The following is a 19,804-nucleotide window of genomic DNA, read 5'->3' as shown; positions in this document are numbered from 1 at the left end:
GCTCTACACCTTGTTATCTCAAAATTTTTTATTGTCTTCCAACTTTTATTTTTTGCTGTGCCTTTCACAATCACTAATTCACTAGCTTTTCATTTCCAGTTTTGCTTCTCTTCATTCAGAATCTACGTGCAAGTTCTTATCATCCTTGCAAAGCTAATTAAACCCTACCAATAGCGCTAGCAAATTTCAAGTGCCAATATTGGCCTCCATGCTGGAGTGCACCCATTTGGTTTGTACAGTTCTCATCTCCACCTGAACCAGTCCCAATTTAAAGCCTTAAAAATATAAAGCCCTCCTTCCTGAACCTTCTCTTCAGCTGCTAATTCACCTCTATTGTCCTGCTACATCTGTATGCACCAGGGCATGTCACCTGCATGAATCCTGCTTTCCTCACTCCCTAAAATCTGCCGACAGGGCCTCTTGTCTTTCTACCCGTGTCATTGATAACTGTGTGAGCCATCTAAATATATCTGTGTATTTTTTTGTTTGATCAGGTTTGGAAATTGGTTTATAGCCCTGATCAGAATTTTTAGACGTGTGTTTTTTTTCATGTCTAATTACAAATAAACTTAGACTACTATCAGCACCATAACAAATGATGTGCCTTTGATTACCTAATAATATGTAAAACTCAAAAAGTGCTAATTATACTTTTGTAGGGCAAGGATTATATCTCTATTAAAATGGTCATAACACTTTTTGTTGTACCTCTGTAATGATTTGAAGGCCAAACGTTTTCTTCTAATAGTTTTCTTAAAGGATTTAATAGTACAGCATTTAGAAACTCATAATATGATCAAGCAGAGTCAACATTGTTTCATGAATGGGAAATGGTGCCTGACAAATTTACTAGACTTCTTTGAGGAGATTTCAAGCAGGATAGATAAAGGGAAAGCAGTGGATGGGATATATTTGGATTTGAAGGCATTTGATAAGGTGTGCCACACTGAAATGCTTAATAAGATAAGAGCCCCTGGTTTTGGAGATGGTATATTAGCACGTATAGAGGATTAGCCAGCTAATGAAAGACGGAGAATTGTGATAGGTGGGAATTTTCAGGATGCCAACCTGTAACTAGTGGATTGTCAGAGGAATCAGTGCTGGGGTCACAATTACAGACCCTTCGGCCCAACAAGTCCACACCGACCTTCAGAGAATCCTACCCAGAGCCATCCCCCTATAACCCATCTCATCTGCACATTCCTGAACACTATGGGCAGTTTAGCATGGCCAGTCCACCTAGCCTGCACATTTTTGGACTGTGGGAGGACACCGGAGCACCTGAAGGAAACCCACACAGACACAGGGAAAATATATAAACTCTACACAGACAGTCGTCCGAGGGTGGAATTGAACCCAGGTTCCTGGCACTGTGAGGAAGCACTGCTAACCACTGAGCCACTGTGCCACCCCAATATTAATGACTTGGATGAGGAAAGCAAATGTACCAGTGTGTACCATACTCAAGTTTGCAGATGCCTCAAGAAGATTCTGCAGAAGTATATAGACAGGTTAAGCAAATGGACAAAACTTGGCAGATGGAATATAATGTGGGGAAATTGTCAGGTTATGCACTTTGGCAGGAAGATAAACAGCTGAATATTATTCAAATGGAGAAAGACTTCGGAAAGATACACTGCAAAGGGATTTGGAAGTCCCCATGCACAAATCTCAAAACGCAAAAGTACAAGTTCAGAAGGTAATGGAGAAGACAAATGGAATGTTGGCCTGTATTTCAAAGAGAGTGGAGTATAAAAACATGGAAGTCTTGCTAAGTCTATACAAGGCACTAGCCACATCACAGCTGGAATACCGTGAACCATTTTGATCCTCTTATCTAAGGAAAGACATATTATCATTGGTGGTAGTCCAGAAAAGGTTTACCAGGCTGATCCCGGGTAGTGTAGTGAGGAGAGGTTGAATAGATTGGGTCTTAGGCAATTATTGAAACATTCAAGTTTCTTGGTGGACTTGACAGGGTAAATGCAAAGGGATGTTTTCCCTTATGGGAGAGTCGAGGACCAGAGGGCGTAATCTCAGCATAAGGAGTCACACATTTAAAACCATGATAAGGAGGAATTTCTTCTTTTAAAGGTAGTGAATTTATGGATTAATTTGCTGTAGAGGGTTATAGACACTGTGTAGTGGAGTATATTGAAAGCTGTGATAGACAAATTTTTAATCAGTAAGGGAATCAAGGTGTGTAGAGAAAAGACAGGAAATTGAAGTTAAGGATTATCAGACCAGCTACAATCTCATAGAATGGTGGAACAGACTGGATTGACTAAATTGAACTGCCTCTCTTCCTTTGTGTTATTGTCATCTCTGTTATAAATACTGATGACCATCACAGACTATCAAGGTCACAATGCCAGTATTTGATTTGCATGTGAGGGTGAACTGCAGCCTCTACTCTTTCCGTTATGTGCCCTTTTGAGTGGCTGTGAATATCAGTTTATGATTGAACTTGCCTGATTGCATGTCTGTATGTGATGTTTCCCTCCTGGGCAGTGACAAGATGTGTGTGTCCAGTGGTGATTGGGAGCAGAATATCGGTGACAGAATAGGGTGTATAAACGGTACACCGCTAAAGTACATTAAACTGCGCGGACTGTTTGTGAGAAAGCAATAAGGGTGAGAGAATGGAGTTGTACATGAATGGGAGTGTGAGCCGTGCTGGTAATGTGCCATAGGCGGCCTGACTTTGTCGCTGCAGTGCTGTTACACAGTCCATGAAGTCCAACTGATTGTGTGCCTAGCAAACATTGGCAGTCCTCTTTCAAAGATGTGACGGATGCAGAAGATACCAGTCTTTCAGCGGATAACCAGTGAGTAGTGAGTTGTTCTGGGAATGTTGCTTGGTAAAATAGAGATAGAGTCGAATGTGAGGGAAGCCATGGAGTAGTAGTTAGTGAAATGTGTTTGGTGAGGTGAGAAATCTCGCTGGGTCTCACAGCAAGAATCCCACCAGAAAACTCAATGCAGCTAGTGATGATGAGCTGACTCAGGACTGATGGACTCACTTTAAGCTATATCTTTCTATTTGTTGTTGGAACCATTCAAAATCGCACCAATCGTGGTGACAGTGGAAAAACTTTTCACTGTATTTTACTGTTTTTCACATGGCAATCAATCATTCATTCACTCAACTAGCCAAAAAATACAATATTCAGCTCTACCTCTTCACATGATGGGTATTATAAATGTAGAATTCTCTCCCCAAAAAGCTTTTGTGAGTGGGATTGAATTGATACTTGATAGATCTTTGTTAAGCAAAGTTTTCAAAGGCCATGGAACGAAAGTAGGTAGATTGAGTTAAGCTATAAATCGAGCACAATCTGGTTTAATAGCAGAACAGTCACAAGGAGCTGAACAGCCGACTCCTGTTCATGTACAGTGGTGTTACCCATAAAATGGTGATCAATGTTAGGAAACTCTCAGATTTCTAGGTTAGTCACAAGTTGTTCATTGAGTCAACACAAAATGACTGGTTGATGTCAGTGTGTTTTATAAAATGATGTGCCTATAATAGATGTTGGTAAAAGGCAAACCTGTCCTTAGTGTGATTTGTCTTTCCATTTCCATTCCGTGACTTCCCTCTATGTGAAGCAAATGCTATTTTTGAGAATAACAGTTGCCTGGTGGTTTCTCTGGAGGAGTTTTCTGCTCAGAGATATTTCCTTCATAGCAGCTGTTCAGCTCTGTGGCTTTTGCTGGCTGCTAGCTGGCCTTAAACCTGAATCGCTGATTTCACAAACAAATTATTTTTAAAAATTTCTCTCTTCTTCAGAAACTCAGGCCTGTTCACGATCTAAGTAGTGCATCCCGTAGCTGCCCTCATCTTTCATCACATGTTTTGGTGCCACACCATTGACTTTGGGTTCAAGACAGACTGGTCAAGGAGTAGCCAGTCAAAAAGTGTCTTCAGACCTTGACTTCAAACACTATTTATTCTACAATAACACTAAATACTGTTATACATGGTAATCATAGATATACCAGGCTTTGACCTTACAGTTCTGTGACAGAATCGTAGAAGTATTACAATGCAAACATTGGCCATTTGACCCATTATGCCTGCACTGGTGCTTTGAGCATTTTGACTTAGTGCCAATCTCATTTTCCCTGTAACCCTGCATATTTAAATACGTACTAGTTCAATAATCACCTAATAACCTCTTCAATGCCTCAGTTTAATCTGCCCCTACCACATTTCTACGCAGTACATTCCATACCCTAGTTACTGGCTGTGTGAAAAAGTCACCTCACGTTTGCTTCTTTTGCAAAAACACTTTGAAACTGTCCCCTCCGATTCTTGATCCATTTACAAGTGAGAACAGTTCTTACTGGAACTATTTTCATTAGCTTCTTCTGCACTTTCTCCAATACATTCACATCCTTCCAATAGTGAGGTGCCTAGAAGTAGCTGAGTGGACACCATGGTCAGCATGGTGGGGCCAAAGGGCCTGTTTCCATGCTGTATTACTCTATGACTCTATGACCATAAATGTACACAATATTCCAGCTGAGGTCTGTCTCTATCTTTTCTAGGCTAATCATAACCTCCTTGCTTTTGTGTTTACTGCTCCTATTTATGGAACCTAGAATAATGTATTCTTAACAACTTTCTCTACCTGTCAATCCACCTTTAATGACTTATGTACATATACACCTAGGTCTCCCTACACCTTTACACCCTCTAGAAAAGTTCCTTTTTTTACATTAAATAAGGACAAATATGTCTTTTTGTGTTAATGCCTATGTGCTCTCAAGATTTCCCCTTATTCTCCAGTGTTCTGATTAGCCACATTGTGTTATTAATGCTTAGTGAAGTGCAGGCCCATACTATCACAAGGTTCCTCCAGGGTCCTGAAGCACTTCCATGACAATTTCTTTGATCTTACATTCCCTAATAGTGATTGGTGGGGAAGCAAGCTACTTTGCTAACTGATGTCAGCCCGTTTGAACAAATGAAACTGACCAGAAATTGATCTTGTGACCTTGCAAATTATTATGGGCTGAATTTTGCCAGAAATCACTAAGTGTTAATTTTAGCGAATTTCATGGCGGATCTGGCAATGTGAGCCCTCATTTCTTTTTCATGCTATCTTGTCAAACTCACCTCCAGGTAACTTGCTTGTCGTATTCTCCCACTTGGCACAGGCGGAACTGTTGGCCTCTGCTGGGCCCTCCTGGAATTCCTTACTCTGACGTGAAGCCCAGCCATGCACCCAATCAAGCTTTGGCCGTCTGCATCTGCCCTGCACAGTTCCTGTGTCACAGATGGTCAGACAGAGGGAAGCTGATGCACAAATTTGCCGACAGGAACCTAGAAGCAGGACAGGGGCGCAGTCAATCATTGCGCATCAAGCATTACCCTCAGATATTGGTGCTTGATGTCCAAGGCGGAGGGTCAGAAGAGCAAGCAGCGACGTGGGAGACGTCAGTAATTGTCACCATCTGGTTTCCATTCGGCAAGTAGGCGAATGGAAAATTGCACAATAATGTGGGAAAATGACATTATGTTAATGCGTGAAAAATAGGCCTGTTGCCATCCACTCGCAAGAATCTTCATTCGCTGTTCAACACTTATAGGAGAATGGGATTCTTTGCTTTAGACATTAGAAATCTCCTTCCTGCCAATCTCATGTCATTCTTCCAAGCTTTAGTGGCTGGGAAAATTCAGCCCTGTTTCCCTGCAACAGCAGGCTGAATGTTTCCCACTTCAAAAATTGTTGGCCAATAGGACAATATCTACTCTGTGTGAAAGCTTCAGAGTAAGATCTTCCAAAAAACAGGCTGCCACCACGCTTGACAACTGTATAGGGACGACATGTACTGAGGTGTTAGGTGAGCCAATCAACGTACAAAAAGCCTTCATGGTGGCTGTGGTGTCAGTGTAGGGCTGAGGTAAAAGCTGCAAAGGAAGTGAGGGGCTGGCTAACTAACATACTTGAGAGACTGCTCGTAAAAACAGTGCCTTGGGTGTGCTATTGCTGAGGAAGCCCCTGCCTGTGGATACACATAGGTTTGCCATTTTATGCCTTTAAAATGCACAGTTCATTTTCCTATCATGCTGCTCTGAGCTCCTGCTGTGGAACCACTTAATCTGAGCTGACGAGGTGCTGCAATGGCATGGAGTTTGTGCGGTTCTGGATAGATTGCATCGCTTATTTTAAAATTGGAGTCAAGTGCATTTTTAACTCCCTCAGTTGGTGTCCTGCTGCCGCTGTACAGATTATCATCATTTTACAAATGAATTAGAATTAGAATTGGCTTTACTGCCACGTGCACTTGAACGAGTGCAGTATAAAGTTTATAATATCACCACTTATGGCACCATCTTAGGTACAGGATACCTAGCTACGGATATGTATGTACAGATACTTAAACACTTGTTGCAGAGTTGGAGGAATAATAAATCATCTAGCATTGGAATGCAAAGTTTTTAAAAGTTCTCATTACTCAAGGTCCAGCATAAGAATAAAAGGTTTTCTAAAAAGTACTCAAATTACAGTCTTTTTCACCAAGTCCGTGCCAGCACCGAGCCTCCAGACTACACTGTGCTAAGTCTTCAGACCACGCCGGGCTTCAAAACCTGAGGTAACGCTTCCACTCTGCAGGGGCTTCGCCGCTCGTACACTGGCCTCTGGTCCAGGACTCACTTCCCATGCCAGCCATAGTGTCCAGGGGCGTGTGGACGAGGTGGATTAGCCGTGGTAAATGTGGAGTTACAGGGATAGGGTAGGGGTTGGGTTTGGGGGGATGCACTACTGGGGGTTGGTGCACATTTGATGGGTTGAATGGCCTCTTTCTGCCGTGTAGGGATTCTATGATTCTAACTGTATAACAATCCTCAGATAGTCAAGCCTTTTGTTGGTCAAAGGAAATCTCCAGCCAGAAGGCACCAATCTTATTTCAAAATTCTGGTGTGCTGTGCCACTTGTACAAATTGTCCCTGCTATTATAAAGAATGTGGTAACTAGACACTTAGAAGATAATGGTAATATCTGACAGATTTGATTTATGAAAGGAGAGTCTATACTGTTGAAGCGTGTTGAAGATGATATTTGTTATATATGTAACAGTAGATATGGTGTGTGGGATTTTTAGAAGGCATTTCGTAAGGTTCCACATTCTATGTTTTCTATCAGTCAGCCAATTTTGCATTCATATGTTGCTACTGCCATTCTATTCCATGAATTCTGACATTGCTTCCAAAACTGTTGTGGGACAGGTATCAAATTCCTTTTGCGGATTTTTGATTGGCAAATCTAGAGGGCATTCAGTCAGTGATTTCACAGCCGATAGTGTCCCACTGGGTCTGGACAGGCATTAGTCCTACCGTTTGATCTCAGGAAAACAGGAAAGCAAGGAACCCTTTTACTCTAACCAATGTCAGTATTGAAGGAATAATGTAGTGTAACCAACCGTTTTGAAACTTGGAGATTTTTCCCTGTTTACATTGTTTGTATAGTCCAAGTATTCAGTCCGTATTCAATCACATGATTATCACATGAAAAGTTGGACAAGGAAAGATTATCATAAACAGCTGTACTAAGGAAGCCTTCTGGCAGGCCTTTACTTATCTATACTATCTGTATTTACTAATTAATGAGAACATTCTGTAACAGAGATGCATAACCACTAGATTGTAACCCTCCAGCTGTTAATACTGTTTGCAACTCAAGTAAACAATTGACAGCCTGTTGTAGTAAAAATCCCTATATCTAAATGAAAGTTTGAAAAAAACTAAACAGTTTTTGTTGATGTAGCTTGTTACTGTTTCCTACAGTAACTTATACAGAATTCCAGACTCAGTGATGGATGACGTGAGTGCCCAAAGATTTATACAATGAATTTGCTTCCGAACAATCTCAAAGACCCTTCAAATGCATATACTTACGACTCCACTAAACAAAAGCAATATGAGCCTAACGGCAAAATAAGAAGTTTGCGTTAGAACTTGGTGATAAAAGTTTGATTCACAACACTATCCAATCATACTTAACTGAAAGCTTTTTTTAATTGTCAAGCATTTCAACAGAAGAACAAAGTTGCGACCTGTCAGGATAGTAAGAGATCTCAGATTTGTTTCCTATTTGATTCAGCACAAACTGAGATCTCGGAATTGAAATTGTAACAGTACCCACTTGTACACCTGCCCTTCAAGCGGGGTTAGTGAAAGTCTATTTTTAAAATAATTGGACCAAGCTAAATTGTAAAGGAAAATTCACAAGAGGCTCTTGAGCTCCAAAATCATACAAACCAGAAATAGATTCCACATTTCCCTTCCAGTTTCTCTGTTACATTTCCTATGTTTCACTTATGTTTCAGCTTTTTTTCTGTAATGCTTTCCACATATGGCTGTTCTTCTCATGCTTCTCCCATCAGTGCTGATGAATTCATTGATCTTGCCATGCTTTAAAATATAGCTTATTGTAGCCTAAATGAAAAGCCAAATTCAACAAAGATATTTGTTTAATTGTGGGCCTGTGTTATGTCCTGAGACAAGTGATCAGAAACTTGTTAAGAATGCGGGGAATTTTTACATAAATGACTAGCTAAATGTGTTTAATGCAAAACTAAGCATTTTTTCATACATGATAATATTAAACAGTGGAGTAATTTTCCATCCATTCATTCCAAACAAGGAACCTCACCCAGTGTTATGATCCTAGCTGAAGGGAAGGACTGGACAAGTCAGATCCCAGAGTGAAAACTGGCTTGATAGATAATGAGAGATAGTAGGAACTGCAGATGCTGGAAAATCTGAGATAACAAGGTGTAGAGCTGGATGAACACAGCAGGCCAAGCAGCATCATAGGAGCGGGAAGGCTGACGTTTCTGATGAAGGGTCTAGGCCCGAAACATCAGCCTTCCTGCTCCTAAGATGCTGCTTGGCCTGCTGTATTCATCCAGCTCTACACCTTGATAGATAATGTGTCTTTTTATTTTAGTTAACATAGTGGTCAGTCACTGAAACACAGTCACACAAGGCTGCAGAGTGTCTTTGACAACAGAACAGACGTTTTTACACAGATTCAAATTCTGAGAAAGTATATCCCATCTCTTCACTCCTTTGTGCTCTGATTAACTGACTTCTGGTAGTTTTTGTGCAATGGAAGTGGAAACAATTTCATGAATCTTTTTCAAATCTGCCATTGTGATCTCTTCCACAACTCTGTGAGCCTAAACTTTCTCAGTTCTAGTAACCTGCAGATTTCTAATCAAACTCTCTGGGTTTGGAGGTGTCACAAATTAACCCTTTCTTCTGAGGACACTTTTGTTTTCCTGGAACTGCTCTGATCTCCTATAAGGAAAGAAAACTAAACTTGCTTTTGATCCTGTAAAAACCAAAAGAATTGCAGATGCTGTAAATCAGAGACAAAAATAGAAATTTCTGGAAAAGCTCAGCAGGTCTGGCAGCATAATGAGAGAAATCAGAGTTAACGTTTCAGGTCAAGTAACCCTTCCTCAGAGTTCTGACCCAAAACGTTAACTTTGATTTCTCTCCACAGTTGCTGTCAGACCTGCTGAGCTTATCCAACAATTTTTGTTTCTGTCTTTTGCTTTTGACCCGGTCGGATCTCCTCTGAACTGCTGTGAAAACTGTCAATCTGTGGGCGTTCTAAATTACATTCATTCCCTGATTATTCTGAACTGAAAACGAACTAATATCTTTCAATGTTTACCCGCCTGTCGGAAACGATCACATTATAACCAGTTTTTCATTAACACTACAGAAGACTGCAGCCACATGCTTTCTGAGCAATGCTGGATTTGGCCACTGTTTTGGAAAGACTGTCTGATCTTGTTTATTTTGAAAAGAAAACCTTTTACAAAAGTAACTAACACTCATATTGCCCCTGTATAAAAATCCACTCTCCAAAAATTATATTTATATGTAGTTACTCCTCATCAGACTATTCAGAACATATTTTTGAAAATTAGGTTAATGTGAAACAGCTCTGAATTATCTACATCAATGACAAATTTAGCATACAAGTAGCTAATCAGATACCTCCAAAATTGGTAATGGAAATTGTCATGGATGCTTAGCGAAGCCCAGTTCAATAGAATGCAGTCCATCAGTTTTGTGCTACAAAAACAAGGTTGCTGGAAAAGCTCAGCAGGTCTGGCAGCAGTTTTGTGTTGTTTGCTCAGATGAATCTTTGTTCCATACAGCTGTATGCATTAGGAAGAGGCTAAAATTACAACTTGCAAGGACAACTTAAATGTAATCTTGCCTTTCAGATCATGAGACCATAAGGTATAGAAGCAGAATTATACTGTTCAGCCCATCAAGTCTGCTGCACCAGTCATTCATGGCTCATATGTTTCTCCAGCCGTCTCCCCATAACTCTTGATCACTTTATCAATCAAGAGCCTATCTATCTCTGTTTTAAACAAACTCAATGGCTTGGTCTCCACAGCCTTCTGCAGCAATGAGTTCCACAGATTAACCACGCTCTGGCTGAAAAAAATTCTTCCTCATTTCAGTTGTAAAGGTTTGTCCCTTTACTCTGAGGCTGTGCCTTTTAATTCAGTCAGACTCCCCCATCACGCTTCTAAACTGTCTCGGTAGAGAACCAGAGTCCTCAACTGCTCCTCATACGACAAGCCCTTCATGCTCGGGATTATTCTTGTAAACTTCCTCTGGACCTCTAAGGCCAAACATCCTTCCTTAGAAACGGGACACAAAATGACTCACAATATTCCAAATTCGGTCTGACCAGAGCCTTATGCAGCCTCAGCAGTACATCTCTACATTCTGGCCCTCTTGAAATGAAAGCTAATATTGCATTTGCCATTTTAAAGTGGAATTGCACTGTGGCTAAAGCAGAAAGTTTTGCAAAATGTGAGTCTGACTAGGGAAACAGTGAAGAAAGATGTAATCTAGGGATCATGGGCTGCAGGATTGTTGGATACTACAGTGCAGTCCTGGGTGGAGAAGGTGGAAAGTAGAAATTATATTTTGTATCTGGAGGGAGCACTTACAGAAAATATCCTGCTTTGCCTGGCAGCTTATCTTGTTCTGCATGATATTTGTCCATTCTCCAAGCCACGCTGTGATCCAAGGGAATGCCTAAACACATCCATGTTTGGGAGCAATGGCTTCTGCAGTAGCCTTGGAATTAGCAAAATGTGAAAATCCTGGAACTCCCTCCTTAACAGCACTGTGGTTGTGCTAATCTAACAGGGACTGCAGCAGTTCAAGAGGAGTCATACCAGCAGCTTCTAAAGGGCAGTTTGGAATTGGCAATAAATGCTGATCTTCCAGTGGTGCTCACATCCGCTCAATAATTATTTTTCAAAATACTACACCATTTCCTGTTGACATTTACAACTTGAAATATTTACACAAAGCACCAGGCACTTATAAAATCGTGGCAACAACCAAAAGTAAAAGACAACAACTAATCTAAGTAATTGATGGTCACTTTAATTAGCTCCCGCATGCTGCTGAATACATGTTCAGTTTTTTATGAGGCTACAGAGAGAGATAGCTGGAGCTTCATAATGACAGCACAGCTGTCTTATTGGCATTAAAGTGTCACAATGAGCCTGTTATAAGACCATATGATATAGGAGCAAAAGTAGGCCATTCGGCCATTGAATCCACTCCACCATTCAGTGAGGACATAGCTGATCTGATAATCCTCAACTCCACTTGCCTGCCTTGTCTCCATAACCCTTAACTCCTTTACTGTTTCAAAATGTCTGTCTTAACCTTGAAAAATCTTAATGACTCAACCTCAACAACTTGCTGCTGTAAAGAATTCCATAGATTTACCAACCTCTGAGAAGAAATTCCTCCTCATCTTTGTCTTAAATGGGTGACCCTTTACTCTGAGGTTGTGCCCTCTCATCCTAGACTCTCCCACAAGGAAACAACCTCTGCACATCGACTCTGTTAAGCTTCCTAAGACCTTACATGATTCAATGAGGTCTCCTCTCATTCTTCTACATTCTGAGTACAGGCGCAACTTCCTCAACCTCTCTTCATAAGACTGTCCCTCCAAACCTGGGATTAACCTAGTGAACCTTCGCTGAACTGCCTCTAATGCCAGTATATCTTCCCTTAAATAAGGAGACCAAAATGGTTCATGGCATTCCAGCCATTGCTTGATCAATGCCTTATATAATTTTAACAAGACCTCCATATCTTTATACTCCATTCCCTCTGAAATAAAGGCCAACATTCCATTTACCTTCACTGTAACCTGTTGAATTTTTGTACTAGCTTTTTGTGATTTGCACATGCATGAGCACTGCCTCCCCCCAATCATTATGCTACAGATTTCGGTGGTCTTTCTCAATTTAAATAATATCCAACTCCTCTACTCTTCCTGCCACATTATATTCTGGCTGTCAGTTTTTCCTCACTCACCCAACTTGTCTATATTCCTCTGTAGATTCTTTGTGTAATCTTCACTTCTTGCCTTCTCACTTATGTTTGTGTCATCCACAAACTTGGTGATAATACATTCACTACCCTCAAATAAGTGGCACCCCATCAGTCTCAGGTTGCCATATTTAGAAAGCCACTTTGCCCCAACTATCTGCCTTCTATTAGTTAACCTATTCTCTATTAATGCTTGGATTTTTACCTTGTTAAGTAGCCTTATGTGCATTGCCTTATCAAATGCCTTTTGGAAATCTGTATTACATATCATCCAATGATTTTCCTATAACTATCCTGCTTCTTTCTTCCTCAAAGAATTCTAATTAATTTGTCAGGCATGATATCCCTTTCATGAAACTGTGCTGACTTCACTTGATTATAGTTTGCATTTTTAAATACTCTGTAAAGTTCCTGTAGCCATTCACTATACAGATGCTGGAGTGATTCCCACCAAAATTGCACAAAGGAAGCTATTTTGTTACTTAGAGTCCCCAGACACATTGGTGCTAACAAGCTCAGTTCTCCAGCATAAGCATCATGACTCTCCATATTATCTATACTTCATAAACTGGTCAACAGTGGAAAGACATGGCTAACAAATTTCAGTATAGAGAAGTGTGAAGTAAAACATTTTCAAATGAAAATTGAGCTGAGGCAATGTTAATTAACTTGTAACATTTTTAACCGAAAGAACTGCGGATGCTGTAAATCAGGAACAAAAACGAAGTTGCTGGAGAAGCTTCCAGCTCTGAGGAAGGGTCACTGGACCCGAAATGTTAACTCTGTTTTTCCCTTTCACAGATGCTGCCAGACCTGCTGAGCTATTCCAGCAACTTTATTTTTGTAACATTTTTAAACTGGCTCTATACATGCAGGTCTGCTAAACATTTGTAAGTCACTGGTTAGCTTAGAGTATAGTATTGATTTCTCTGCTTTTAATTCCTTCTTCAAAAATGAGTGAGACATTATCAGAATGTCGATGCCGTTGTACCTCAGATAGGAGAGCAAAATTATCAAACATAGAAAGGATGAAATTGAGGATATACTGAATTGATGCCTTCTGATGAATTGTACAGAAGTCTGGACTTACTTTCTGTTGGCTGCTAAACAACTAAGATTCATATCTAGCACCTGCAATATAAAATGCAGCAGTCAGAGAATGTTAGAATCACAAACTATCTGGTCACAGAGTTTGCCTTCTCTTATGATTTAGGCATTGATTTATCTCATTTTGAAAACAATTTAACAAATCTACTCTCATGCCTCTTCAAAGGTATTCTATTAAAAGAAGAGTCAATCACTTCATAATTAATAACTGTCTCATTCTCTTGCAGATCAACTGAAAGGTCATCTAGAACAGAGGAGAATGCAAAGGGCAGCTAGTAGTAAGTATACAAATGACTCTGGAATCAATATTTGGCATCAGTTAGTTGTTTAAAAAGTGAAGTGAAGAAATAAAAGGTAACAGAAGGAATAGTGGCCATATTTAAGTTTAAGATTTCAACGACAGAGTTGAGTAGTGCTGACATGCTGTAGAATTATAGAGATGTACAGCACGAAGCAGACCTTTCTATCCAACCCGTCCATGCTGACCAGGTATCCTAAATTAATCTAGTCCCATTTGCCAACATTTGGCCCGTATCCCTCTAAGCCCTTCCTATCCATATATCCAACCAGATGCCTTTTAAATGTTGTAATTGTACCAGCCTCCACTACCTCTTCTGGTATCTCATTCCATACACGCACCACTCTCTGTGTGAAATGGTTGCCCTTACGTCCCTTTTAAATCTTTCCCCTCTCAATTTAAACCTATGCCCTCTAGTTTTGGACCCTTCTACCCTGATGTAAGGACCCTATGTACGCCCCTCATGATTTTATAAACTTCTATAAGGTCACCCCACAGCCTCCAACGCTCCAGGGAAAATAGCCCCAGCCTATTCAGCCTCTCCCTATAGCTCAAACCTTCCAACCATGGTAACATTCTTATAAATCTTTTCTGAACCCTTTCAAGTTACACAACGTCTTTTCTATAGCAAGGAGACCAGAATTGAACGCGGTATTCCAAAAATGGCCTAACTAATGTCCTGTGCAGCTGCAACATGACCTCCCAGCTCCTATACTCAATGCACTGACCAATAAAGGCAAGTGTACCAAACATCATCTTCACTATCCTATCTACCTATGAACCTGCACTCCAAGCCGAACAGGGATATTCATTGAGCCTCCTCCTCCCAGATGTTGTTTCATTGTCCATCATCGTTCACAGCTAATGTAGCAGGAATGCAAACCTTTGACCTGATCTGTTGGTTATGGCATTGCTGAGCACTGTCTTTTAATTTTTAGCATGTACTTAGTCCTGTGTTTTTCAGCTTTTGATGACTTGCAGATTTCAAAATGAACACCTCTGGTTCGAATGTTTAAACTAAACTTTATATTGAGGTAAATGAGCTTTCCCTGAACTGTCCTGTACTCTTTTCTAGAAGAGAATCTATACTTGCTTCTGAGCCTGGTCAGGTATCCTTCGAACTGCTTTGAACTTTTAACGTCTGAGTTTCCTAAGCTAAAATGATGTACAATATAATGACCACAAGTAAGGTAGCATCGCAATTTGCTGTGGAACTGGAGACCTTAATCTGACACTCACTTGGATTTTTGTCCACAAGCTGGGTGCGCAAGAGTTTGGAAATTCCCAGCTCTGCACTCAACATTTAAAAATGCTGCTCGAACATTGAATTTTAATCCATGGTAGGAATGGAGGTGCAGGTTATATTAGAAATCAAGGCAGAAGGCTGGGGGAAGATGCTAAGTAGAAGGCGGCATATGGAGGAGATCTGAACGGAAGGCTGTGTCAGGGCTGCAGCACCTTTTCAATTTTTCTATTAAAAACGAAAACATGCCTCCAGCTCTCACCATTCACACCCTGTCATTTATGCAATCATCTGTATGACCCATCCATGTTAGTACATGCCAATGCAATCCCTGAACCCACATAAATAACCACTCGTACCTTTCTTGCTAATGTATACTCCTTTACCAATCCATAACCCTTCATGCATTGCATACCAACCAAAGCCCCTTCGCCTATACCCATGCCCTCTATATCTCCTTTACCATCTGCCCATCCACCATGAACTTTTTAAATCCCTACTTCAAATTAGTCCCAATTAATGCCAACACCTAGCCACCACCCTCTGCCCTTACACTACCATGCCAACTCAACTAGTGTCACCATGTCAGAAATCACACGACACCAGGTTACAGTCCAACAGGTTTATTTGAAATCTCAAGCTTTCGGAGCACTGCTCCTATTGGACTATAACCTGGTGTCATGTGACTTCTGACCTTGTCCACCCCAGTCCAACACCTGCACCTCCACACAGTGAACAGAGCTGAGGACAATTGCTCAGAATAAATAAAATCAAGTTATGTAAAATAAAGTTCTAAGCATGTGTTACAGACCATTGCATTGAAAATAAATCTTGCATTCATAAAAACATATTGCTACATTTACATTCCTTCAACAACATAAAATCTTACAACAACAAACAATTCAGTCAAGCATAATCCCTTATGGTGAGCATTGGAATTCATAGCCCCATTTCAAAGCGTCTATAGCTACCAACAGCTGTCAATCAAACTGTGAAATGGCAGAGACCTTACAGTGATAATATATGATTGTGAAATCATACATGCAGTACTAATCCAATAATGGAAACCCTCAGCTCTCTGTTAACATACAGAAGAAGACCGTTACTGGACTCAAAACATTAACTCTGCTTCTCTCCCCATAGATGCCAGCAGACTTGCTGAGTTTCTCCAGTACTTTCTGCTTTTGTTTCATATTTCTAGCATCCACAGTATTTTGTTTTAATTTGAGTAAGAAATAGCATTTTTTTTAACACTCCGCCACATCTTTCAAAGATTTAAAGGGCAGGACTTCTAATACCTTGATAACCTGAAAAACCTATTGGCAAGTCCTTTTGCCACATTTGACACATCTATTGACAATCATTTTGACAGTTCTTACAGTTTACTTTGTCAGATCTGCGGACTGTTCCAGTGAGCTTGACATTTAATGAGTTATTTCACTTTTTGTCCACATTCATGTCTACTTTTAACAATCCATTGGAAATCTGAAGCCATATTTGGATGCAGGGCTTGCAATTTCCAGGCTTATCTGCTATTTCCACCGTAATATTAAGGCACTTTCCAGTGCAATACTAGCCTACTTAGAACTTCTTTTTGCTGTTTTCGATGAATTCACATTAACATATTGAAACATGGCCACTGTTGGTAAAATGTTAAAGTCAAATATTAAAAGTTAAAACTGGCAACAGGCAAGTTCTCTATATAATTATGGACCTCTACCTTTCAGAGAAATCTATGACCTTCTCTGTAGGATAAAAGGGCTTGAACAAAAAAAGGGCAGCATGGTGGTTCAGTGGTTAGCGCTGCTACCTCACAGTGCCAGTGTCCTGGGTTTGAATCCAGCCTCAGGTGTCTGTCTGTCTGGAGATTGCACATTCTGCATGGGTTTGCTCTGGGCGCTTTAGTTCCATCCCACAGTCCCAAGATGTGTAGGTTAGGTGGATTAGCCATGGGCAATGCAAGGTTATAGGGTCGAAGGGTAGGCCTAAGTGGATGCTCTTTGGAGGGCCTGTGTGGATTCAATGGATCGAATAGCCTGCTTCCACACTGTAGGGATTCTATGAAAATCTGGGAATTAGAAGAGGCCTTCACTTAGATATTTCACTGCCAATAAAGAGCTTGAATGAGGCACAAAATATGCACAAGCAAAAATGTACTCAGCCTGAAGATTACCAGCAGACATAAAACATGGGGAGAGGAGAAATTCATTTATGTTGCATCAATTTTTGACAGCACAGTAAAGACATCAATTTCTCAGTGGCAGATAGGGCCACAGGCTACTTGTTACCTGTGCAGCATTCACATCAATGTTATCAAAGAAAGTAATCCATATAATGGATGGTTGTGAATAGATGTGAAGCTAGAAAAGCACAGCCAGCGAGAAGTAGGAAAGTCAACGTTTCAGGCCAAAACCCTTCATCAGGACTGGGGAGACGGGAGGGGAGCCCAGAAGTAAATAGAGGCAGGGAGTGGGGCTGATGGGTGGGATGGTGATAGGTGGATGCAGGTAGGGGGTATTGTGATTGGTCAATGGAAGGGTGGAGCAGATAGGTGAGTAGGAAGATGGACAGGCTAGATCAGGTCAGGAGGGGGAGGGCTGGACATGGGATAAGGCTGGCAGTGGAGGGATTTTGAGGCTGGTGAAGTCAATATTGAGGCCATTGGGCTGTAAGCTCCCAAGGTGAAATATCAGGTGTTGTTCCTCTAGATTACTTTTGGCCTCATTCTGACAGTGGAGGAGGCCAAGGATGGACATGTCATCAGGGGAGTGGGAGGGGGAGTTAAAGTGGGATGGCAACCGGAAAGTCCGGCCAGTTGTTGCATGAAGAGCTCAGATGCTCTGCGAACTGGTCACCGAGTCTGCGTTTGGTCTCCCCGATATAGAGGAGATGACATCAGGAGCAACGGATGCAATAGATCAGGTTGGATGACGTGCAGGTGAAATTCTGCCAGGTATGGAAGGATTATTTGGGGCCTTGGATAGAGGTGAGAGGGGAGGTATAGGGGCAGGTGTTGCACCTCTTGAGGTTGCCGGGAAAAGTATCGGGTATAGTGGAGAAGTTCGTGAGGAGTGTAGAGCTGATGAGGGAGTTGCATAATGAATGGTCCATGCAGAAAGCAGACAGAGGTGGGGAAGGAAATATCTTTTTTTGTTGGTGAGGTCTGATTGTAGGTGGCAGAAATGTCACAGGATGATGCATTGGATTTGGAGGTTTGTGGGATGGTACGTGAAGAATAAGCGGCCTCTATCCTTATTGGTGTTGGAGGGAGGGGTTTTGAGAGCCTAAGTGCAGGAAATGGAGGAGATGCAGTTGAGGGCATATTTAATTACAGAGAAGGGGAAATTATGGTTCCTAAATTAGAAGGCTATCTGGGATGTCCTGGAGTAAAACGTCTCATTGTGGGAGCAGATGTGATGGAGGCAGAGGAATTGAGAGTATGGATACAGCATTTTTGCAGGAGGGTGCGTGAGAAGAGGTGTAGTCGAGGTAGTTGTGGGAGTCAGTAAATTTGAAATGGATTTCAGTGGTGTGTTGGTCTCCAGAGATGGAGACGGAGAGGTCCAGGAAGGGGAGGGAGATGTCAAAAATGGTCCAGGTGAATTTGAGGGCAGGGTGGAAGGTGTTGGTAAAGTTGATGAAGTCTTTGCGGGAGCATGAAGCAGAACCAATGCAGACATCAACATAGCAGAGAAAGAGGTGAGGGATGGTGTTGGTGTTGTTGTTGATCCACAACCTACATCCACCTATCACCATCCCACCTACCCTTCCCCCAGTCCTACCCCCTCACCTCTATTTACTTCTGCCCTCCATTCCCCTCCCCTGTCCAGATGAAGGGTTTCAGCCTGAAACGTTGACTTTCCTGCTCCTCGCATGCTGTCTGACCTGCTGTTCTTTTCCGGCTTCACCTCTATTGGCTCTGGCTTCCAGCATCTGCAATCATTACTGTCTCCAAGTTAATGGTTGGTTGTTCTACCTCCCCCAGTGCATCGAATTAAGTCTGTGTGGGACCAGTAGAAATGGCGCTACAATAACAAATGTCCTCTCATGGATGCTTTCCGTTTTGCAAATTTGCCAAATTCCCCTGTCTCTGTATAATTAAAAACAAGTCAGCTTTCCAAACTGCTACAGCTTTTTAAAAATGTTTTTGTTGATAGTTTGCCTTTATGAGTTTGTCCGTCATTTGTTTTGTTGCTTTAGCTTGCGAAACAGACAAGCATTGCAGCCATACCTTTCACCCAACTGCTCCGTGGCTGAATTCCAGTCATCACTCAGCTTTCTGAAAGCGATGTTTCTCATTCAGTTGGAATTGGATCATCAACAGCGATTAGAATCAGTCCTTAATGCCTGAATTCTGTGAATATTCTGGTATGAGGTCCATTTACAGTACGCCTGTTACGAGTTTCAGCATATGCATGGTTTAAAGACCTTGTAAATGCAGCATAAAGCACGAAGGAATTTGGGTAAACCAAACGTCTGTCACTTTCATCAAGAATAGCTCCCAATCAGTTTAATTGACAGTTTAAATGATAAAACTTTTCATACACAGGGCGATCAGGTTAGCACGTGTATGAAATTTTTGGCATCTGTCAAAAAATTACTTGGTATCACTGGCCCTGATCCAACCTTAACCCAAGATAAAGTTGTAAAGAATGGTTTATTTGAAAGAGGTAACATTGCAGAACCAGGACCTGGCTCCCATATGCTCCATATGACATGCATCTTCAGCAATTAAGCACAGATCTGA

The 19,804-nt window shown here is 41.2% G+C and overlaps 1 protein-coding gene across 1 annotated transcript in view; it reads left to right on the top strand.

Moving 5' to 3' along the window:
* Positions 1 to 19,804, top strand: part of kif6 (kinesin family member 6) — a 504,857-nt gene that overhangs the window by 289,283 nt on the left and 195,770 nt on the right. The window contains exon 14 of the mRNA XM_048596661.1: positions 13,744 to 13,794. Within this exon, the coding sequence (XP_048452618.1) occupies positions 13,744 to 13,794 (51 nt within the window). The remainder of the gene's footprint in view (positions 1 to 13,743; positions 13,795 to 19,804) is intronic.

The sequence above is a fragment of the Rhincodon typus genome, chromosome 5, assembly GCF_021869965.1.
Source record: "Rhincodon typus isolate 14 chromosome 5, sRhiTyp1.1, whole genome shotgun sequence".
NCBI lineage: Eukaryota > Metazoa > Chordata > Chondrichthyes > Orectolobiformes > Rhincodontidae > Rhincodon > Rhincodon typus.
This window is presented reverse-complemented; position numbering and strand designations above follow the sequence as displayed.